Consider the following 24,436-nt stretch of genomic DNA (forward strand, 5'->3'; position numbering starts at 1 on the left):
TTTCTCTGTATAGCCCTGGCTGTCCTGGAACTCACTCTGTAGACCAGGCTGGCCTCGAACTCAGAAATCCGCCTGCCTCTGCCTCCCGAGTGCTGAGATTAAAGGCCTGTGCCACCACTGCCCAGCCATGACAGAGACTTCTTTATAGATGTTATTAAGCATTAAGCTTACTCTTAAAGAAAAAGGCACTAAGGTTAGCACTAGCTAGCTGACTGACTTTCTTCAGTTTATACAGTCAGTCCTTGGTTTCCAGGAAGGAGAGTTTTAGATATGGATATGTGTGAGAGTGTAGGGCCAGATATTAAAAACTGGTTATAGAGAATGAAGGAAAAGTTATGTCCCTTACAGCGTTTGCTATTTGGCATGTGCTTAAGCAAACATTGGCAGATAACAGAAAAGCTCAGAGGCAGGGAGAGTCTCTAGGCTGTTCCCCAGCAAGTATGGAGAATACAAAGAGGATTAGAATCCCTTACGGGAACCTTTGCCATTTAAGTTGCTTATGACTCCTCGTGATTGGTTTAAAACAGTCAGAGCCTGCCTAACTAAAGATGGATTTTTACTGTGGATGGACATATAGATATAGATATAGATATAGATATAGATATAGATATAGATATAGATATATGAACTTGGCTCAAAAAGAGTTATTTAAGATGTCTGAAAAATAAGAGGGGAATGGAAGTGTTAACATGCAAAATGTTTACGGGCACAGGGGAATGGTTTGAAGAAAGAGCTCAACCAAAAATGACAATGGAAGCTCTAGCAAAAGTATCAGCTTCAGCTCTAAAAACATGGAGAAGCTTGCCTAATAGAGATGCAAATACCAAAAGGCTTGCTAATATAATACAGAAACCAGAAAAGCATTTTGAGGAATCTGTTACTCAGCTGACAGAGGCTATTGACAGAATGGTTCTTAGCTCTGAGGCAGAAGATGCTGTTTGAGAACAGCTGGCCTTTGAGAATATTGCCCTTGCTTGTCAGTCTCCCCCAAAGACAATTTAAAAATCTGGAAATATATAAAGCATGTGCTGAGGTTGCTGCCTCACATCTCCAAGGTGTACCCATTACAACAACCTCACAAAGCCAGAACACTATCCAAAATCTTACTAATCAAGGAAAGAAAAAATTTAATAAATCAGGCGTGGCTCACAAAAGTTATTTAAGTAAGAAGCCTGGACATATCAGCAAGCAATGTGCAGAAGGCAGAAGACACCAGAAATGTTAATGCTCCTGGTCCCACTCAGAGCAGAAATCTAACCAGGTATCTTCCTTGTCTGAAAGGGTACCACTGGAATAAAGAGTGCTAAACTACCTTTCATAAAAATGGCACTGCCTTATCTGGTGCTACTGTAATCCCTAATAATACAGGAATCTTATCAAATCAAGGAAACTTCGTGAGGGACCTATCTCAGTTCCTCAAATAAAGATAATTCAACAGCCTCAGGCAACCAATCCATTTGTCAACAGCTGTAGCGGGCAACCCAGGCAACTCAGGACTGAACCTCCACAAAAAATATTTACTCATGACATCTCCTCAAACAGGTTACCTCAACTATTAAAGATCTTATAGAAATTTTCCTCACACAAGAAACCTTTGCATCACTGGGAGGGGAGCCCCTTGGTCCTGTGGAGGCTGGATGACTCAGGGTAGGGGAATGCTAGGGCACTGAGGCTGGAGTGAGTGAGTGAGTGAGTGAGTGAGTGAGTGAGTGAGCACCCTCATAGAGGCAGGGGGAGGGGAGGGAATAGGGAGTTTGTGGAGGGGAAACTGGGAAGGGGGATAACATTTGAAATGAAAATAAATAAAATAACCAATAAAAAAGAACCCTTTGACAAATGTTGCTAATGACAGTAGTTGTCTTTTAAAAACTAAGGACAAGCCCTTTAAAAAAAACCTGCTTCACTGTTTTACAGCTATTTTACAATTTTAACCCCAACTTGCAGAATTATGAATCTTGCTTCAATGTAGAAATTGCCTTTTCCCTATTGGATATGTTCAAGTTCATTCTATGCTCTCTGGTCCTATGCATGAAGGTAAAGATTAATTTAATTCCTTACAAAAATTTGTTGCTTTTCCTACGAAGGCAACTTAGCAAAATATTACATCATCATCAAATCACGTCTGCACTCAGAGAAACTGCTCCTTCAATCTTGCAAAGTTATCAGCTCAGCTTGGGAATTAACCCCTGATGAGCCTGTGTCCTTGTGATTTAAAACAGACAAATGTTACACATGTCCTGTCCTTTGAAAAGCTCCTGTATGTGTGGACACTTAATTCTCATTGTTATTTATGCCTTTGCCTAATCTGGGAAAACTTTCAAGGATATGATACAATATTTGTTTCATTATTTTATAATACCAACTGCTTAAAATCAGACAATGCCCTTGTTTAAAATTAAAAAGCCTTTTAAAATTGGTGTTTGACTCGTAATTTCTCAAACTCCACTGACATTCCCTATAGTTCACAGGGACATGTTATTGTGATATGAGCTCATCAGACCTTATAAGACATAGACATCTAAATTACAAAATAAGATCACAATTATTCATCTCCTTATCATACATTAGAGAACAAAAAATAGTCCATTTTTAAACATTTCAAGCCTCTAATAAAACAAAGACCTACTAACTGGATAAAAGAAAAAGACTGGATTTTTCCTCCAGGAGAAGCTCTGTTTATATACTCACAGGGCCCTGTAGATGCCAGACCATCTGATTGTGCCAGGCCTTTTCCATGGACAGAGACTTCCATACCTGCCACTTCCTTCAAGCCCACTTCAGCCGTCATCATCTGCAGGCGCTCCGCCCGTCCCAGAGACCCCAGCAAACGAAGGTAGTGAAGACGTGGTTCCTGGTTGCATCTGATTGGACTTTTAATCCAGTTCAGGGGATATACAATTGCTAAATATAGATCTATACGTGTCACTTCCTACCAGAATACTTTTTGACTAGCTGTATATCCTCGTGGGCGTCACAACGCTTTTTCTCATTGTGTACTGGCCGCCTTGTATTTCCTTACCGATTACTCTCTCAGGGCTTTCATGTACTGCTCCTGCTCTGCTTGCATCGACACAGACTGTTAATTCTCTTTTGTGGCCTAAAAAGGTTTATAGCCGAACTCATCTTAGGCATTACAGCTATCTTATAATGGCTATCTTAGGGTCAGTTGCAGCTTCTGCAGCCTCTCCAGTCCAACTTCTAACCCTTCAAATTCCTTGACAAAAAATATTTCCTTAGCACTAATTACTCAGGATAGGATCGATAGAGACTTGACAGGATCAATGCTTTAGAGGAAGCCATTCTTCACATAGGAACTAAATTTCAAAATATTAAAACATGTTTAACTACCTCATGCCATGCCAATTATAAATGGATTTGTATCACCCTCTGCCCTACAAGGTGTCAGACATGTCCTGGAAACAGATACAAGCACATCTTGTAACTTGTGTGGAACAATTCACAACTCACCATCGATATGGATACTTTACATTCCCAGATCAGTGCCATCAGTCACTCCAGACTGAAGAGTTCTTCAGCAGCAGAACTGGCTGATTATTTTTCAAATTCAACCATAAATTTTGTTAAAGATAATGAGGAGCCAGGCAGTGGTGGCGCACGCCTTTAATCCCAGCACTTGGGAGGCAGAGGCAAGCAGATTTCTGAGTTTGAGGCCAGCCTGGTCTACAGAGTGAGTTCCAGGACAGCCAGGGCTACATAGAGAAACCCTGACTAAACAAACAAACAAACAAAAAGATAATGAGGAATTTTCTTATAAATTTGGGGATTAATATAGGATTAATTATTCTGCTCTGTTTCTTCTTCCGGTCATCTTCAAACGCTTAGGGTCTGCTATCAGGTCTGCTCAAAAGCATGGACCAATACCTAGTGATTGTTATATATTTAATAATAACAGAAAGAGTGGATTAGTAGCAGGAATCTTTCCTAAAATGATTTTCTCTTGGGCCTTGCCTATCGGAGTAAATCATCATGGATTTATCTTTTTTCATCCAAGGTGGACCATCTCAGGAAGACCACCTGCTAGTTATTCCTGCTAGGGAGATACCTGCTTGTCCTATGGTGGCTCCTGACAGAGTTAAAACTTGTAGCACAGCGGTTGATAGTTAAAAATCTATGCTTAGCACATCTCAAAGGAACCATGTGATGTGATGCCATCTTGGGGTCTGACTAACATGTGGCTTGCTGCCATTTTAACTGCCGTTTCCCTTCAGAATGGAGGCAGCAATGTGGCTGGCAGCTAGCTTTGCTAAGGCTGGAGATGGTGAATGTCATGTGACTTCACTACCACCTGGATTAAAGGTGACCACATGGTATAAACCAACCAAGGAGACAATAACGTATTTCCAACATATTTTGGATTAGGACGGATTTTTGTATGATAATTGCTGTCCACAAAACAAGTTTTATGAAAGATAACAATGTTTGTTTAATAAGATACTATGAAGTGGAAATTTCTGGTTTCATTGGAGTCTCAGTTGTGTCACATGATGTTCTTCTGAAAACTGTCTTAGGAGAGAGTGTTACTATGCTCATGAAGACACATGAGAGGATGTTTTGCTGAAGCAGATATATGGTGTTTTCTAGAAGTTGCCTGGTGAAAGGGTGTGTGATGTTTTGCTGGAGAACATCCTAAACAGTGGGCAATGCTCTTGCGTTGGTTCTCCTGGCAACTCTTTGCTGTCTTTGTTAGATTTCACTGAGGCTGGTCTTCACTGATGTCACTTTTGCATTGGTTCATCTTGTTACTCTTTGCAGGTAAATGTATGGAACTAGAAACTATCATCCTGAGTGAGGTAATTCAGACCCAAAAGGTCATGCATGGTATGCACTCACTGATAAGTGACTATTAGCCAAAAAGTACAGAACACCTAGGACATGACCTTCAAACCATAAGAAGTATAAGTAGAAAGTCCCAAATGAGGATGTTTTAATTCCACTTAGAAGGAGGAAGGAAATAATCACAGGATGCAGAGGAATGGAGAAACCTGGGTGGGAGAGGTGAGGAGGGGAAAATGGGAACAGGATCAGGTATGGAGGGGAGGCAGGAGAGAAGCCAAGAGAATGAATGGAGATAAGCAGCCTCAGGGGTGAGAGGACCCTCTAGGATGTACCAGAGACCCAGGAGGTGAGAGACTCTAAGGTCTCACTCAGTGGGGGTGACCTTAGCCAAAATGCCCAACATTAGGGAGAGGGAACTCAAAGAGTACCTCCAGTAGATAGAGAGGGACAGGGTTACTAACCCATAGTCAAATTTTCTGACCCAGAACTGTTCCTATCTAAAAGAACTGCTGGGACAAGAATGGAAAAGAGATTGAAGGAAAGGCAGTCCAATGACAGGCCCGACTTGGGATCCACCTCATGGGAGGGCTCCAAAGCCTGACACTATTACTGATGCTGTGAAGTGCTTACAGACAGGAGCCTGGCATGGCTGTCCCCTTGAGAGACCCTACCCGCAGCTGACTGAAACAGAAGCAGATACTTATACACAACCATTGAACTGAAGTCGGGGATCCCTATGGTTGAATTAGGGGAAGGATTGAAGAAGCTGAAGGAGAGAGTTACCCCATAGGAAGACCAGCAGTCTCAACTAACCAGACGCCAGGAAGCTCCCAGAGACTGAGCCACCAACCAGGAGCACACACAGGCCGGTCTGAGGCCCCTGGCACACATATAGCAGAAGTCTGCCTGGCCAGGTCTTAGTGGGAGAAGATGTGTTTAATCCTCAAGAGACTTGAGACCCCAGGGAAGGGGGGAGGCCTGGTGGAGGTGTGGGGGAGAGCACCCTCTCGGAGGCAAGGTGGAGGAGGAATAGGATGAGCAACTGTGGGAGGGGAGGACGGGGTGGGGGCGGCAACAACAGAAATGCAAATAAGAAACACTGAAAGAAAAGAAAAAGCAGGTATCAGTGGCAGGCCCAGAGGACAGCAAGCTTAGCTCACGGGGCTCTGCACTCTGAAGCTGGCCTGGCGTCTACTTGATGAACAACCTCCATGGGACCTTGTATAGCACCACATTGAGATTCCAAAGAAAAAGGGCAAATGTCAAGCAATGTTGAGGGAAAATTTGTTGTGAGGGCAAGGCTAAGGGATGATGCAGTTCTCCAGAGAGGAGCAGCAAGTTCCAGATGAAAATTCATGTTTCATCTCTCTCCTCTTCCCTCAAGGGAGACCCTGTTTGAGAAGTCTTGGGATGGTTGTAGCAAGATGTGTGTCATCGTGGCATGTCCTCTGTTCTGTGTAAACTTAATAGTGACATCATCATGTTGGTGCTCGGTACTCTGTGATTAACAGAATCATCTTTAACTACTTAGCAGCATGCACACTGCCACTTCACCTGACATGTGCTGATGGGAAATAGAAGAAATGTTACTAAAGAATACATGAAAACTGCCCCAGGCTCCCAGACCCAACAAATAGCAACAAACTCGGTGATGCTATTCAGGCCATAAAACGTAGCACACAGATAGCACATCTGTCAAAATGGAAACAAAGACTTAATCCATCAAATCCATAGTTCTGGGAAAGTCTCTAAAAGTACTAACCTTGCTTTTTGGCTTCTACAGTTCTGCTTCTGGCTAACTGCTCTTATTAACTGAAATATGTCAATCCAGGATATGGCTTTTGTGCTTAAAATGTCACCTTGAGAAAGGCTAGGAGCTATACTGGGATCCCAAAATAAAGTGTAGTCAAAAGCTGGCTAATAGACTTTCTGTTGGTTTAAACCTGAGTCCCAGTGCTCTCTGGTGAACCTGTGTAGGACGCCCAAGCACATAGAACTGTATGCCAAGGTCACTGTTGACTAGTGGTTTGGGTCCTTTTACTTATATGAAATATTCTCTGTGAAGCATCAAGTGAACTGAAAGAAGAAAAAACTAAAAACAGGTTCACCATCTCAGAGATGGCCCCGATCCGGGGTAAGTGGCCAGGGAAGATTGAGTTCGAACACTAGAGTGCGTGCATTCTATCTGAATTAGTTTTCAGGTCCAGTCCCAAATTCCATCAAGTAAAAGCTCCCTGTACCACTAGCTCGCAGAACTGTGTGGTTAATGCATCTGTAACCCACTGACCAAGAGGCACTGTTTGACCCCAGGAGTGTACAGCCATTAGGACAATGAAGTAAGACCTTAAGAACCAGATTACTTGGTTGGTTGTCTTGGGCAACAGGGACAGAGTCTGACTCGGTCCCTCTAGTGCACCAGGGAGCCATACCAAGTGAGCAGCTCTCAACAGCAAAATCAACCATGGCGTTTGCAACCCCGTTGAGGGCAGTCAAGAGCCACAAGGAGGGTTGCTATGAAAGCCCTGGGTGCTGGAAAGCTGTGGGTGCTCTCTCCCCTACCAAGAGCTCCATGCTGGTTATCTGGCATATGAAGTCATGCTGGCCTCTCCTCACTATTGCTGGGACTTGGGTTGTGCCCATTTTACATGATGCTTCAAGCTACACAGCTATGGGAGATAGGCAGGATGTTCTGTATAGGTTGTGGCAATACCCCCACGCCCTTACCATGGGATGGTACCTGTTTCCTGACTCCTCTGGAAAGGGAACGTTTCGCATTGCCTTTCTGCTCAGGTTCATTTCCTCGGCTTTGCTAAGCAGTGCTCAATCAGCCACCCATCTCCACACTATGCTCTCAGTCTACCTCACTTTGTCCTGGAGTTTACCCGACTCTGACTCACTCACATGTGGTCTGGGTGTGGTCTTTTCTGTTACCCTGCCAACTGTGAAAAGGGCCTCCTTCCCTTCAAGGACCTGATATTCTCCAACTATTTTCCCTGATATTTGCTTTCTTTCTTTTTTTTTTTAAATTTATTACTATACATAAGTACACTGTAACTGCCCTTAGATGCACCAGAAGAGGGCGTCAGATCTCGTTACGGATGGTTGTGAGCCACCATGTGGTTGCTGGGAATTGAACTCAGGACCTTTGGAAGAGCAGTCAGTGCTCTTACCCGTAGAGCCATCTCTCCAGCCTGATATTTGCTTTCTTAAAATTTATTTTTAGGCCGGGCAGTGGTGGCACACCTTTAATCCCAGCACTCCGGAGGCAGAGGCAGGCGGATTTCTGAGTTTGAGGCCAGCCTGGTCTACAGAGTGAGTTCCAGGACATCCAAGGCTACATAGAGAAACCCTGTCTCAAAAAACCAAAAAATAATTTTTAATGTGTTTTGCCTATGTGTATGTCTGTAGACTACATACATGCTTGATGAACCAGAGGCTAGGGGCATCAGATGCCCTGGAACTGGAGTTAACCGTCGTGAGCTATCCTGTGGGTGCTGGAAATCAAACCTAGGCCTTCTGCAAGGATAGCAAGCACTCTTAACCGCCCAGCCGTCTGTCCAGCCCCTTCTCTTATGGTCTTTATTGGAGGCTCCCATTTTTCTTTGAAACACATACTAAGTTTTAAAAAACCCGAACGATCTTCTTGTAGAGATGACAGAGGGGCTTCAGTCAGTGGCCAAGCCTTTGGTTGAGGTTCATTTTCTAAAATCTTTGAAGTCATTTGGTTCCTCTTCTTTGCTCTTCTCCCAGGCTGCAATCCAGGCCAGGAACCTTGCCTCCTTAATTGTCAGGAGACAAGGAGGGACCTAGAGGATCCTATTCAAGGTCCATATTCCCTAAAGGATTAAACACCTAAGAAGAAATTAAATAGATCCAATCACGTCCATTTATTGACTAACCCAATCCTGGGTAAAGAGAAAACTAGCCTTTGGGGCAGGTGCCTGGGAAGTGTGGGGAGGGGTCACTTGTAAAATTCATGTTCCTGCTCATCTTTCTTGATCACGGTCTTGTATGCTTTCTCGAAGTCCTTGGCCAGGACAATGTAGCGGTTCTCACGGACAGCCAACATTCCACTCTAGGAAGGGATGGGAATGAAAACTGTATGTCAAGTACCGCCCTCCCCACCCCCTAAGCCCATGACAGTGAAGGAAGAGAAATATGGGGCTCAAGACTCTAGGGAGGCAACAAGGGAAAAGACTGGAAAAGGGGAGACACCTTCAAACACCCCCACTCAGGTCAATGAAACCATCACTCACCTCCTGACAGATGGAGTTGATATCGGCTCCTGAAATCTTATCTGGACGGGCCACATCTGTAGCAGCTTAGTTAAAGAAACCTTTCCTCACATGATGGGGTCAATTCTTGAAATGGACGCTGTCTTGGTCATCACCCCTCTTCCCTGGACCTTTCCCTGTCCTCCCCAAATGGTGGTGGTGATGAATACCCAACCTTCATTTCCTGCTGGGTTCCCCTCTCACTTCCAAAGGATACAGTCTTCCAGGTCGACCTCCTCAGACAGGTTCATTTTGCTTGTGATGGTGGAGAAAATCAACCTCTTCTGGCGACGGTCAGGGAGTGGGAATTCAATTTTTCGGTCCAGGCGTCCTGGCCGCAGCAAAGCTGGATCCAAGGTGTCTGCTCTGTTTGTGGCCATGATTACCTGGCACCGGGAGGAACTAGCTTAGGCTTATGTCATTCCTACATCTTCTTTTCCTGCCACGACATCTGGCCTCCATGAGCCATCCCCTGTCCTTCCCCAGTCCTTAGGCCATACCACCCCTTGCCAATCCTGAACCCTAAACCTTCACATTGACGTTCTGGTCAAATCCATCCATTTGATTCAGTAGCTCCAGCAGGATCCTCTGAACCTCCCTGTCAGCTAAGAGTAAGAAACATGGTCAGTTCAGAACACATCCTTGGACAAGCCCGCACAAGATCCAGGCCATTTGAGTACTACTCACCTCCCGTCTGGGCATCGAATCTCTTGGTGGCAATGGCATCAATTTCATCTATGAAGATGATGGCAGGTGCATTTTCCTTGGCTAGGCGAAATACATCCCGGACCATTCGGGGGCCCTCGCCCAGGTACTTCTGAACAAACTCTGAGCCCACCACACGGATAAATGCAGCTGAGGGCAGAATGACAAGGATTTTAGAATGGGGGTTGTCCTCCTCTGGGGTCCTTTGTGCTTTACCTGACTCTGAGAATTTCTGAAAATATCCTTTTCTTGCCTAACTCCCCTTAGAAGCTGCCTAAGGCACAGGGCTGGGTCCCCACATCCAGCCACTGCTCATGCCTCACAATGACAGATAAGTCCCAATCAAATCCTACATGTACATGACGAGGATGGGGTGACACTTTTTAAAAGAATCAGAATATTAAATACAAAACAAAAACTAAAAGCACAAATTCCTAGAACACATGCGGAATCAGTTAACAAAACAGAAATATCCATAGACTAAGATTATCTGACCAACAGATAATCTTAAATTCATGTTTGCTCTCTGAATCATACTTGTTTGCTTGTTTGTTTGTTTGAGAAAGGATCTTGATACACAGCTCAGCCTTGCCTGGGGTTAAGTATGTAGCCAGGTTGGCCTTGAATTTGTAATTCTGTCACAAGCTCTTCGGGGCAAGCTCTGCGGGGCTGGGTTCAGAGTTGCCCAGCCCAACTCTGAACCACTCTCCCAGCCTTGGAAGAATCAAAGGCTCTAAGGCTCTTCTCACATAACTGACAGCTGGCAGCAAGGTGGAGCCAGGTTTGCTCTGAGCCCTGACTGCACTTGTTTCCTAATAGGTGGACAGCTGCATGCCATGTGTAATATACTCCTGGGACTCTCCTTCCTGCCACCAGAGCAAGGAGACATAATTTGTACACACAGGCCAAGTAGGAACTGAGCAAGGTTGCAGGCTGTGGCCCGACAACCCCTCAGGCCACACTTCACATTTGGCTGAAGGTATGAAGACATACTCACCCACCCACTTCCCTGCATCACCTCGGGGCTCCCACATATCCTAAGCTCATGACTGCTGACTCTGTCCTAGACATACCTCGCCACTTTCCTCCTGCCCACAGGAAACCCATCTCTAGAGTGGCCTTCACTCACCTCATCCCTGCCCTTCCTCACCCTCCCCAGCCTCCTGTCTCTTTTAGACTGGTCAGTGTCTACCATTCCTCCCATCACCATGGAACACTCCCCTGCTTAGTCCCTCACTCTCAGTGGCCATAGAGTCAAGTAGACAGAGTCCCGTCTCTACCAGGACTTTCCCATTGCTCTACGCCTACCCCTCTTCCATTGAAAAAGCCTTTTCCAGACTCACTCGGAACAGAGGAGCCCCTCGCTTTCCGTCTGTTCTAGGCCACGCTCACCTGTCTGGATTGAAACCTGGGCAGAACAAGGACGCTAATGGACCGCTAGTGAATCTCAAACTGTCTACTCTCCAGTTCAGAGTACCTTAGCAATGGCAGCTTTCTGCCTTTCTAACTGCTCTGTGACTCTAGGCAGGGGACATGAAGTAACATGGAGGAGTCTGGGTGAGGGGCACACACAACTATCTAGAATCACTTTCCCTAAAATTACCCTCAGGAAATACTTGAATAAAAAAAAAAGTTTTAAGATGGCAGATTTCCTGAATCCCAGATATAACACAGAGCTTTATGACTTTATTATTACTTTTCTCAATAGTCAGCAAGAAATGTACCCCCTGTACCATGTGTACGGCTTACACATCCCCACGTCTCACTGAGCTCAAGGAAATCAGTGGAGCATCAAGGGCCAGCAGCTTGGGGGTCAAAGGTCTTAGCATCAAATCCTAGCACTACAGCTGGTCAGCTGGTGACCTTGAACAAGTTGTAAGCCTGCTTTCTTATGTGACGCATTTCTTTTTCTACAGGGCTGCAGCAGTCAGCAATACCAAAGCTACTCCTACTGAACAGCATAAATGGGATTCAGTACCATCACCACACAAATGCCCACCCAAGGGCTAGCCGTTGTGGAGAAAGGCCAGAGGACAGAGGAGATGACGCCAAATTCTCCTCGGGCTGCCCTAAGTCTTTAACACAGCCTGGGAACCCTGCAATCTCCCTCAGAACAATCTTACATTTCCGCAGGAGGTGCTTAAATCATCCATGGATCGTTGCCCCCTCCATCTGCCTTTTCAATGTCACCTAAGCCTAAGTCACCACCACAGAGACCTCTGAGCCCTCAGGTGACTGCTCAGCTCCCGTCCTCCTTGTCAGGGTGGTACCTCCCCTCATCCTTCTCCTGCACCATCCCATCTAAGCTCCATCTCCTACCTCTCCACATCTCCCACCTACCCCTCTCTTCGTGCTTGGATCACCAACCTTTCCAGTCAACTAGCTCCTTCCCTAAGGCGGTTCTAACAGTAAAATCTCCCCTTGGCAGATATCTCCCCACCCCTACTTGTCCTCGAGGACACGGGCCCCAGGAATGGACATTTGCTTGTTGCAGCATCTCAGGACTAGAGCCGGTGACACATGGCACAGGGCAGACACTCAGCAAATATCCAATGTGGTCTAATGCCAACTTCTGAAAGGCACATGCGACTTCCCGAGAAGAGCACATTACAGATGTCTAGCCAGCGCTGTGACCTGTATTTACCACTATTACCATTTTTAAATTCACTTTTTAAAACCCTGGCTTACGCCCATGAAGATGAACTGAAGAGGACGCACACTGATGGCGTCTGAATCTTACCCACAACTCACATCAAAAGACAGCGCGTCCGTGTCTCATGTGTCTGGCTGAGTGTTCCGTCATGAAGCCTCAGTGTGTCCCAGAGTGAAGCCACTGTTCACCTTCCTCAGCTCATCCCTCTACCCCATGAAAATCAACAAGGATGCCAGGGGGCCCAAACCAGGAACTGACAACTGCTCTTGAATGACTACCTCGTGCCAACTACACCTAGTTCATTAGTAAATCTCCATGATGCCAGACCCTTAGTTATCCATCCCTAAGCACACAGCATGAGGCGAATATCAAGGGTCCCCAAACCACACTTTCTGACTGGCTGTCAGGTTTCTTTTAGACTAAAACTATCTTAGTCTATTTATCATCAGGCCCTTCGCAATCTCTCCAGCCTCATCCCTTCGTGCTGCCAAAGGTCGCTCGCACAGCCACTCACCAGGACGGATCCACAAGTGTGAGTTTGCTCGAGCGGCAGCTGCAGCCTCCCATAAGTCTGCACAAGTCTCCTCTCCACTGCTGGGCCCTGCGAGTCTACTTCCTGACCTAAATTCCCTCTCGCAGTCTCTGTGCCTGACAGCTCCTCACCCCCGCTTCCTCTGGAAACCCCTTCCTGAGAAGCCCATGCAGGATGGACAGCACACCCAGGACGCGCTCACCATCCACCCTGTCTCCCTAGAGTGCTCTGTGGACCACTCTCTCCCTAACCTCACCTCTAACCACTTGCCCCTCCCTGTGGCTTCTGCCCAGCAAGCCAGTTGATAAGCACCAACCTGAACCCACCATAAGAAATACACTGCATCGTTTCTCTAACTCACTATCATCCTATGGCATTAGGATGGGATGTTTGTTTATTGGCTTGGTTTTTGCTTGTCTGGAGAAGGGTCTTGCTAGGTAACCCAGGGATAACCTTAAATGTTTATCTTAATGCTACAGTCTCCTGAGTTAAGATTAAGAATATTTGCCAGAAGCTGGGCAGTGGTGGCGCACGCCTTTAATCCCAGCACTTGGGAGGCAGAGGCAGGCAGATTTTTGAGTTCAAGGCCAGCCTGGTCTACAGAGTGAGTTTCAGGACAGCCAGGGCTACACAGAGAAACCCTGTCTCGAACCCCACCCCCCAAAAAAGAATATTTGCCAGAATGTCCAGATGGACTTTTTAAATTTTATCCCACCTTACCGAGACAGGGTGTCACTATCTAGCATTGGCCAGCCAGGAACTGCCCATACAGACCAGGCTGGCCTTGAACTCACAGCAACTCACCTACTTCTATCTCCTGGACACTGGGATTATGTGAGACCACACCTGGCTCATTAGTTTCCAATTTTGAGAAAACCGGGGCACAGGGAGATGTAATCACCTGCCACGGACTGCATATCCCGTAAAGGCCTCACCTGCCATGGACTGCATATCCCGTAAAGGCCCACCACCTGGGCTATGGCCCCAGAGTCTATATTTACAGACACTACTGCTATGTCATTTCCTACAGATCCCAATGAAGCAGGAAGCAAGGCAAGAAGAGCACTGGGGAGGCTGTGAGGGGCTCACCTGTCGTGTGATGTGCCACAGCCTTTGCTAACATTGTCTTTCCACAGCCAGGAGGGCCATACATGAGGACACCTCGGGGAGGATCGATGCCAATCTAAAAGAGATGGGAAAAGGGTGAGCCAAGGGATCCAGTCACCAACCCTAGGCCCAGAGACCTCTCCCTGCCCTGCCGCCTCGCTCTCCTCACCTGCTTGTACAGCTCAAAGTGCGTAAGCGGGAGTTCCACGGCCTCCCTCACCTCCTGCTTCTGGATGTCCATGCCTCCAATATCGGCATACATCACATCTGGCTTCTGGTCTGAGGTGAGCATCATGATGCTGCTGTCGGCCTCGGGAGGCAGCACGTCCACCAGGGCATTGCTGTGCTTGTGCAAGGCCACGGAGGCGTTGGGTTTGAGCAGCTCCCGATCGATGGTACTCAGGATGCGCACGTAATAGTTAGAGCCTTTGGGAGCAGACAGGAAGGAAGACGAGGTGAAATGCCAGAGACTTGACGTCACTCCTTCCCCGTTTCCCTCTGCATCACAGTTGGCACTTTCCACGTTTTCCACATCTGGCCCTCTTAGACCCCATGCTCATACTAATGACCTCCCCGCTAGTCTTCAGCCCTGATTCTTTTTTGAGGTCCAGCTCTGTGCATCTCATACGTGGTCTCCTGGATGGCCTTGGGAATCTTTCAATGTGTTCCCAATACAGTCCTGGTATTCTCTGCTAAGCTGTGCTATCTCCGAGTTGCCAGCCCAAGGACTAAGCCTTGTTCGGGCCCCTTTTCTCCACTTTCAGGACCCCTCGGTCACTCTTCCTACACCACCTCCCTCTGCTCGCACCTAGCCCACTACCAACCCTGCCCTCATCTGAACCATCCCCTGCCCAAGTCTCCATATAAATCCTGGTCAGCAGCCTCCATCCCTCTCCCCAGTCTACTCTCTACAGCAAGACTTGTACGGGCAGCGGCCACCCAGATGTCGTCCACCACCTCAGCTCCCCTCACTGTCTGCCTCCAAACCCACCCCTCCAATCACACCGCTATCGCAGGGAGCCCCACTGTCTCAAGGCTCGCTTTCAAAGACACAGGCTTCATGTTGGATATTATTCTCCCTTCACTTCCTCAAAGCACACCTGTCCAATCCCACACGGTCACGTGACTTCATCTAGAGCCTTTATAAACACAAGGCGCAGACCAGCCACAGGAAAAGGCAGGTAAGACGCCAGAATTGTCAGCTACTGTAAGAGCATGGGTTTATGTCCCTAGCATCTGCTAAATGCTGAGTCCTCAACAGAGCCCAGCGTCCTCACACACAACCTATGCTTAACTCAGGCAAGGGAAGGGACCATAAGTTTGTTTAAATCAAATAGACTAGAACCACAAACATCAAAGGTACTCTAGCCCACATGGTAAATTTCTTCTTTTTGTTTGGAGACAGGGTCTCTGTATGTACTCCTGGAAACACACTAGGTATACCAGGCTGACCTCAAACTCACAAAAATCCTCTGGTCCCTCTGCCTCCTCAGTGCTGAGGTTAAACCATCACACCTGGACGGTGAAACTACACACACACAAGTGAATTGAGAGGCAGAAAGAGACATTCAGAAAATAAAGTACGTATCTACTTTTGGATTGGTCAATACTCTGGCCCTTCGATCACCCTGTCTTGCTCCCAACCTACCTCACCACTCACCTGTAGTAGAGCCCACAATGGCTGTGTTCTGATCCACAGCTTCCAAAAACTGACCGATGACCAAGGGGATGCTCTGGATCCGCTTTACTTCCTCCTGGGCGTGGAGGAATTCCTTCTTCAGGTTCTTCTGCTCATCCTTGATATACTCCTCCTGCACCTCCAGGAACTCCAGCTCTTGCTGCAGCTTCTGCACGCACAGAGAGAGAGCAAAGGGTCGGCTGTAGGCCTTGCCGTACCAGACTGGGAGGTGGGGGCCCATATGTGATGGGGGACTGTAGGTATGCAGGAGCCAGGTTAGGGCTAAACACACCTTGTAGCGGCTGTACAGGTCCTCCAGGTCTTCAGGTTCGGGTCCCAGAAAGGACAGGCCAGTCTGCGGCCGAGACACGGACAGTGCTGGGATCTCATCCTATAGATGGTAAAGAAAACTTGGTGTTGGAAGTAGAGAATCATCTCGTGAAGTCAGTGAGAGCGTTCTTCCTATTTCGCCACCAAGTCACTTATGTCTCCAGTACCTGACATAACTCATTATCTCTCAATAGACACAGGAACTGCTCAGTCCCCTATGTGGGTTGCTAATAGTAGGCCCCTTAAACAAAACTCTTGATGAAAGTTTTACAGCAGCTTCATACCGGATCCTAGCACCCCAATCCCGTCAAGAGGTTCTAAGTCCCATGGATTTTAAAGTCAGAGTCACAGGCAGAGTCTCATTACCCAGTTCCCCCCTTCCCAAAAGCTTTCATGTCAGATTCCCAACTCACGTTAAAGCCAAAGATCACGCAGCCAAACCACAGCTCATACTTATCGCCTCCCCCGTTCACGTCCCAAGCACACAATCAGTCCACTGGTCCCTTGGCCACGGCCATACCTTAGGCCACGGGGCCCCCATACACCATCCTCCACCTGGTCCAGACCCCAAACCGAAAAGCTAGGAAGCACCGCTATCCAGGCCTCGCAACCGTTCCGTCTGGAAAGAGTCTTTACGTTCAACGCCACTGTCCTCCCGCTCTGCTTTTCTGAGCTCTGCCGCCCTCCTGACAACATCGCTACCCCGCCAGGCCTCGGGACCACCCAAGGCTCGACACCGAGGCCTCCGAAAGCACCCCGTCCAGAGCTGGGATCCTGAGAACGCCTCGGCACCCATCTCATATGTCCAGCTCCCGCTAAGAAACCCAGATCCCCACCGCACCTGAATTTTCTCCACCAAAATGCCTATCTCCTCCATAGTGACCAAGCCGGCCTCGGTACAGCCCGGCCAGTCACGGCTTCCGCTGACGCCAACGGAAGTCCCTCACATAGAGCATCTTGGGAAACGTAGTTTTTAAGGTCTCGCCGCGGGTTGACCTGATGGGCCGGAGTAACAGGAAGGGCGGGAAACTCTTGGCCCTGGGCTCCGCCCCCAAGATGCGTTCCTGCGCTCTGCGCTCCCGGCGGGCGCGCGGGCCTGCGGGCCCGCGAGGACGTTGCGCGTGCGCAGTGACTCGCGTTCTGGCGCCATCTTGCTGCGCGGCCCGTCGCGCGTTGTGAAGGTTTCTCCAGTAGGTGGCGCGGCTGCGTTGCTCTTGAAGAAAGTCTCCAGAGGCTTGATTGATTGATTCATTCATGATTGATTGATTTTAACAGTATCCACTTTTTACTTTCTTGTCTTTTCAAAGCCAGTACCGAACTAGAATATGAAGATTATTCAAGTCCTGTCCTAACTGGTTAAAAACTCCAGAGCTTTGTTAGAGGAGTTCTCAGATTTAACTAAGAATAAGAAACGAGAGGCGCTAAAGAAGCCTTTAGTTCCACAGAAGACTCTCTTGACTTTCTCTGGCCGCCACCAGAAGAGAGAAGCAGAGGTCACAGAACGGCGAGGAGCCAATCAGATCGCACCAAAGCTGGAGACACTGAGGCAGCCGCGAATGCAGATCTTTGCCAAGTCCTGCCGAATCTTTTCTTCTCTGTCCTCTTCATATTATTTTTAGGGGCTGTCAAGATGACCCAGTGCTGAAGAACACTTGCGGCTCTTCTACAAGACCCGAGTTCGGTTCCCAGCACCCAGGTGGGGCAGATCACAGCATCTGTAGGCAACTCCTTTGGTTTCTGCGGGCACCTGCACTCAAGCGCACATCCCGGCTAGCAGAAACACACCTACACATAATTTAAAATTTTGAAAGGATTTTATATTTAGTTACATGTGTGTATCGGAATGCGAGTTGTGCACATGGATTCAGTACATGCAGAGGCTGGAAAAGGGCATAGGAGTCTGTGGCACTGGAGTAACAGACTCTGTGCCCATCTCTCCAGCTTCCTGTTGAGTTTTGATTGTTGTTGTTATCCTTGTTTCCCTCTTGGTGCTAGTGATGGGGCTCAGGAACTTTGATATGCTAAGCAAGCCTGGCTAAAATCCTTAGCATGTATTATGTTCTCTTCTACAAAGAAGGAAGCTGGCGTCAAGCCCTGAAGTCACTTGAGCAACTGGTGAAGCAGGGTGAGAACCTAGATCTGTGTTCCTTGTACCAGGGCCATACACTACCACACTTCATAACAGCTATAGTTTTTGTTAAGTAAACTTTTTATTGGGGCACAGATAGGTAGCAGGCACACATCATTATTTTCTAGCTACACAATGCTGCACAAATTGAACATCCTATGTGTTCCATATGGTATGGCGAATCATCTACAGTAGCTCTCACACTGGCTAGGAGATGGGCTGAAGAATTAAAAGACAGAAGAACAGGGACCACAAAGTAAAGGTGAAGTTTGTTGGCAGGCAATACAAATAGCTGAGAGAGGGAGCTCTCCAGCTATTAGGAGGCTGTGTTTTTTATTTGGTTTTATTTTAAGGTGTCCAGGCTGGTGATTTCCACGCCACCTGTCCTCTGTTGATCTAATGGTGCTTATGTGGCTCTTCTATAGCAGGCCTATGTCTTGGTCCACTGACATGGAAATAACTGAATTGTTGACTGGCTGAGGTAAGTGTGGGCACCCCAGCACTCTCTCCTCTTTGTGGTGTAACAGGTATAAAGAGATCTGCAGTACATGAGAGGGGAGTGGCATATGTCTCAGAGAAATGGAAATTTACTGATGGGGCAAAAGCCTACCAAGAAACAGAAACTCACTATTGGAGGCAAAAAGCCATTTAAAACCTATAGGCTCAGGGCCTTATCCTCTCTCTCAGTTTTGAATGAGTGTTTTGTGTGTGTGTGTGTGTGTGTGTGTGTGTGTGTGTGTGTGTGTGTGTAAGAGAGAGAAAGAATGACAAAGTAACAGTTAAGTAGAAGCACCATATAGATGACTCCCCATCAAGGCAGCTGGATGAATCCCCACTGGAGAGTCCCGAGGGTCCTCTTGAGTAATACTTCCAAGAAAAACAGATACAAGCAAGCCTACAGATATCACCATCAGATTGGGTGCTCACAGTCATTCTTCAGAAATGACCTGGAAAGTCCCAGTGAGGCGGCCAGCTAGGCTGCTCACTGGAGAGATGTGGGCAGAGTGATCTCCTGTAGAGTGAAGCTTCCCAGGACAGGAACAAATGCAGGCAGCGGTGAATAACATCAAAGAGGGCTCTTTCAGCCACCCAGCAGAGACCACTGCAGCCTGTCTGAGTTCCAGCGAGCAAAGGGCTCTCACCAAGGCTGAGCCTTTTGCTTCCCTTTACCGCTGCAGGTGTTTTTATACCACGGAATAATCAGCAACTTCTGGTGGAATTTGTGTGCCCTCCAGCTGTTCACAAGAACACAATGGTCTGCTGTTGCTATTATTTTACATTACATTTTTTATTGTGGGGGTGTGGGAATGAAACTCAGGCAAGCACCTTCATCCATTGAGCCACTTCACTGACCCTTAAACAATATGTTTCTAATTTCATTTTTATTCATGTGTATGAGTGTGCACTATGTATATGCATGCCAAAGCTCTTGGAGATCAGAAGAGGGTGATAGAAACCCCAGAACTAGAGTTACTGGCAGCTGTGAGCCACCAAGTGGTGCCAGGAATTGAATCCAGGTCCTCTGGAAGAGCAGAAAGTGCTCTTAACCATTGAGCCATCTTTCTTCCTTTCTTTCCTTCTTTCTTTCTTTCTTTCTTTCTTTCTTTCTTTCTTTCTTTCTGTCTTTCTCTCTTTCTTCCTTCCTTTCTTTCCTTTAAGATTTATTTATTTATTTATTATATGTAAGTATACTGTAACTGTCTTCAGACATTCCAGAAGACGGCATCAGATCTCATTATGGATGGTTGTGAGCCACCATGTAGATGCTGGGATTTGAACTCAGGACCACTAGAAGAGCAGTCAGTGCTCTTAACCACTGAGCCATCTCTCTAGCCCCCTCTTGTGGACACTGTTTTTTAAGTATACTTTTTGCTGTTTTCTTTCCTCCTAGTTACAGAGTTAGGGGGATCAGCCTCCCCTAGGACAGGGATTTAGGGAGGACAACTTGAGACAGACATGCTTGGGTCTGAAATGGAGAGTCAACTCCATGCAAAACTCAAGCATCACACAGCAGTTCGCCAATACAATGGACTTTGTATTAGATCGTTATTACCGAGACCAAGCAACCAAGCATTCGCAGCTCCCAAAGCACCTCAGAGTTTCCCTTCCCCAACCCAATGAAGGGTTCACTCACACTGGCAAACGTGACATTGGTCTGTTTCGAATTTTCTCTGGACTTGTACAGTGTACTGTGTGTTTGCCTTTTCAGAAAGTTATCATTATATCAGTGAGACTCTGTTATGTGTAAAAATAGTTTCTTTAGTTTTTGAATGGTTTCCACTGGGGAATATCCAAGTAGATTTCTTCCAGTAAACATATACAAATTTATCAGGGGGACATACCCAAGAGTGGAATTGCTGTCTGAGGGAATGGCTCAGTCAGTAGAACACCAGCACAAAGACCTGAGTTTGTTCCACAGCACCCACATATCCCTGTGCTGGGGCAATAGATGGAGAAGGGAGAATCCCTATAGCTCACTGGCCTGCCTATGTTGACTAATTAGTACACCCAGGACAGTAGGAGACAGTCTTAAAGGGGGCCGATGACCTTATTGAAGATGACACCCAGAGTCACTGTTCAGCCTCTACACATAACCAATCACATGTTCACATACATAAAATGAACTTTTTAAAATGAGCCGAATTAGAGGTCGTAGGGGCTCCATATATTTTTAGCTCAGTTGTCATAACAGTAACACAACAGTTACCGTAACAGTTTTCCTACCCAGCACATGTATGCTGGATCATCACCCGGAACATTGCCAGTACTTACTTTTAGCCAGAAAAATTCCAAACCATGATCTCCTGATCTTCATAAACATTACAAATGAGGAAACTGGTGTGCAGGGAGAGATAATCTCCACTGGTTCACAAAGAGAGCCCAGTGCCAGCTCTATGCTCAGGGAACTCAGAGGTTAGTCACACCTGGCCCAGTGCCAGCTCAATGCTCAGGGAACTCAGAGGTTAGTCACACCTGGCCAGATATCTTTAATTTCCCCCAAAGGGTTAGGCAACTTTTCAATTCTACCTTTCAGCTTTGATCTAAAAAGACATTCTGTAACTTATGGCTTAAAAGCCATGACTTAAAATCCACTGTGTGTTCTCTGCTTCTGGTGAGCCAGTTTCCAAACCTCGTGCCCAGTTCTGTGTGGTCCTGACCAGCACTGATGTGGTGTACCCACCAGAGAAGACTGCCTGAGCATGGGTTTGTACCAGCAGAAAGTCTTTATCGTCCAACCAGTGACTGTGCTGGGTGTTGAAGATCCAGATAAGCAGAAAAACCCTATCATGGGGGCTGATAGGCTGACAGATAACAAGACAGCCAGAGGCAGAGATCCAGAAGCCAAAAGGCTTTCCCAGAACTACGGGCTCTGATGGATTGGGCCTCCGTCTTCATTTCGGCAGGTGGTACTGCCTATGTGCTGAGTTTTACAGTGTGAATTGTACTTCAGTCAAGGAGCCAGTTGTGCTAAGATCTGATGAAGGGGCGCTGACAGTCTTTACCTCACTTTCTTATCTTCCACAGCAACCTTAAAAAGTTGATGGCAGCAGCAAGCAGTCATTGTGTAATTTGTTTTGTTTTTTATTTTTGAGATCTCTCTATGTAGCTGTGTATAGATCAGGCTGGCCTGAAACTTAGAGATCCATCTGCCTTGCCTCCCAAGTGCTGGGACTAAAAGTGTGCATCAAACCGGCCACACTGATTCCTAAGTACTTTATACATACCTTTGGATCTAATCCCCAGAGTGGTGCTGCAAGTGAGAACTCTGGTTTAACTATGTTCTCAGGTCCTACAAGAGAAAACATGCTCAGGAAGTGAAATTTCTACCCAAGCACTCAGCATGTAAATCACAGAGATGGCACGGAAGTCAAGTCCTGAGTCTTAGCATCATTGGATAGTTATTATTGATGTGTTGGACATCGCACACAGGTAAGCCCATCTTTCTCAAGAATTAGGAGAAACAATGCTCTCGGGAGTTTTTCAAACTAAACTGACCTTTCCCTGCTCTGTATTATTAAGACTCTTCCTCCCACTGTCCAAAGCAGCTCCTGGGGGACATTTAAAACAGAAACACTAGAATTAGGGAAGCCCACTTAACTTCATCTATCCAGATTCAAGCCCAGGGCTTGCTTTCTCTCTGTTCCACCACCATCTACAAGAAACCGTGACTGCTCCCATAATGAGGAGTTGGGTGCTCTGGGAGTGGCTCAGCACACAGGAGCAGGTAAACAAGTAAGCAGGGACTGCCAGGCTGCCTGAGAAGACGGTCCTTGCCCAAGAAACAACGAGCATCCAGCCCCCTGAAGACAGCGTGCCAGGATGTTGGCTCATTGTTCCGCAAAGTCCAAGGTGACATTCAGTGGTAGATTGCTTATCTACACATGTTGATACCCAAAACTCCCCCCAAATGCCTGAAAACTCAGACTTGAAGTGGAAACTTCTAGTTCTTTGGAAAGTTATGTCAAATAATGTTTTCCTGAAGCAGCCACAGGTGAAAGGATCTTTTGATATAGCGAACACATGAATGGACGTTCTATGGAGTATAAATATGACCCCACAGATAGTGGGGAACGAGAACTGAGCCTTGGTTTGGTTTGCTCTGCCTCACTATTCTTCTTTAAAGACACGCATGTACTGGTTCACCTTGCATAGTGAGAGAAACTCACCCAAGAACTGCTCGTGAGGTTCCTGCAACAGCTTGCAACTTCAGCAGCCTCGCCTTAGGCCTGTTGGTGAGCCTGGTGGTTTCTTCAGGATCAAACTATAACTGCCTGGTGTCTGCCTGCTGAAAGGACTGAACTGAAGCTGCTGGTTCATGCCTTGGTGTCTGCCTGCATAGAGGACTGGTCTTCAACTGCTGAGTCATATTTGATGTTTGCTACAGGACTGAACTGCCACCCAAGAAGATCGAGCTCACCCCCCAAAAGCTATTGGTGAACAGGTCCACTTCCCCCACATCTTAATAACTTTTCTCTTCCACGACCTCTGCTGGGCGGTAGGCTAGTGGAGAGGTCAAACCCTTACTAAAAGTAGGTTGCAAAAAATTTATGCCTACACAGAGTATTAATTAAAATCTTTGAATTTTAAAATGTTGATGTTTAGTTTTAAATTCAACAAACTCCATGCAGGTTAAAAAAGAAGCATCTATGTATTTCTGCCACCTGAGTCCTGATGTAGGCTCATCTTGTCCCTATTATCTCACCTGAGTCCTGATGTAGGTTCATCTTGTCCCTATTATCTGTCACCTGAGTCCTGATGTAGGCTCATCTTGTCCCTATTATTGCTCTCCAAGGTCCAGGAATGGAGAGACCTTTTCCAGTGTTAGGGTGAAAATGAAGGAAGAAGTTTGACCCTTTCAGAAAACAGCAGGAATAATAGAAAAAGGAAGAAATGTTAAACTTAGGGAAAAGCAACAGTGAATATATAACAACAGTTAGAAACTTGAATACTGTTTTTAATTTTATTCTTTAATTTTATCTACATGCATGTTTCCCATGAATGTATGTCTATACATTGTGTACATGTAATACCCAAGGAAGTCAGAAGACAGTCTAATCACCTGGGACTGAAGTTATAGTTGGTTATGAGTCACCATGTGGGTGCTGAGAATTGAACCCAGGTCCTCTGCAGGAATATTTTGAGACATCTATTATGGCCTATAATACAATTCAAAAGGATTTAGTGAAGTATTCACAAAATAATACAGTAAAAAGAAAAAATAAGGTCAGGTGTGGTGGCATATGCCTTTATCCCAGCACTCTGGAAACAGAGGCTGACAGATGTCTGGTCTACATAGCTGGCTCTGGGCCAACCATGGCCACACAGTGAAAAAAATATGTCTTTATCAAGTCCTTTTAGTTTGAATTTTCAGAGTTAAAACTTCTAAAACTACCTACACTCTTAGCCCAGATTCTCTCCACTCATGCACCATGTACCTATTTCCACAGCATACCAAAATCCCTGCTAGAACAATCCTATGAGGAGTGTACGCAAGAAGACTTGTCATTGTAATAGCATTGGCACTTCTGGTCCATACCCTGCCATAGTGCTATGTAGGCCTTTGATAATGGAGTACTGCAGTGCGGGGCAGCTGGCCACAGATCCACAGCTAGGAAGCAGAAAGATGTGAGTGCTGGTGCTCAAGTCACTGTCTCCCTTGTTCATCCGTGTGCAGCCTAGAACCTCAGACCATGGATGGTGCAGACCTCAGACCATGGATGGTACAGCCTAG

General features: G+C 46.6%; 1 protein-coding gene across 1 annotated transcript; it reads right to left on the minus strand.

Moving 5' to 3' along the window:
• Positions 1 to 8,660: 8,660 nt before the first annotated feature.
• Positions 8,661 to 17,027, minus strand: Psmc4 (proteasome 26S subunit, ATPase 4). The gene is made up of 10 exons (XM_021192008.1): positions 16,918 to 17,027; positions 16,039 to 16,137; positions 15,729 to 15,915; positions 14,238 to 14,494; positions 14,051 to 14,144; positions 9,759 to 9,926; positions 9,600 to 9,676; positions 9,289 to 9,457; positions 9,054 to 9,109; positions 8,661 to 8,872 (listed from the first exon to the last, which is right to left on the minus strand). The coding sequence occupies exons 1-10, from the start codon at positions 16,951 to 16,953 to the stop codon at positions 8,759 to 8,761; spliced, it is 1,257 nt and encodes a 418-aa protein (XP_021047667.1). The 5' UTR covers positions 16,954 to 17,027; the 3' UTR covers positions 8,661 to 8,758.
• Positions 17,028 to 24,436: the final 7,409 nt, after the last annotated feature.

Source organism: Mus pahari, chromosome 1 (genome assembly GCF_900095145.1).
Source record: "Mus pahari chromosome 1, PAHARI_EIJ_v1.1, whole genome shotgun sequence".
NCBI classification, from domain to species: Eukaryota; Metazoa; Chordata; class Mammalia; order Rodentia; family Muridae; genus Mus; species Mus pahari.

Bases quoted from the DNA above. Each gene is read 5' to 3' on its own strand.
- Psmc4 (XM_021192008.1), bottom strand. From the start codon at position 16,953: ATGGAGGAGATAGGCATTTTGGTGGAGAAAATTCAG. The intron at 16,138-16,917 runs GTGCGGTGGGGA...TACCATCTATAG, and splicing joins TTTTGGTGGAGAAAATTCAG to GATGAGATCCCAGCACTGTC. The intron at 9,110-9,288 runs GTATCCTTTGGA...AAGCTGCTACAG, and splicing joins GGAGGTCGACCTGGAAGACT to ATGTGGCCCGTCCAGATAAG.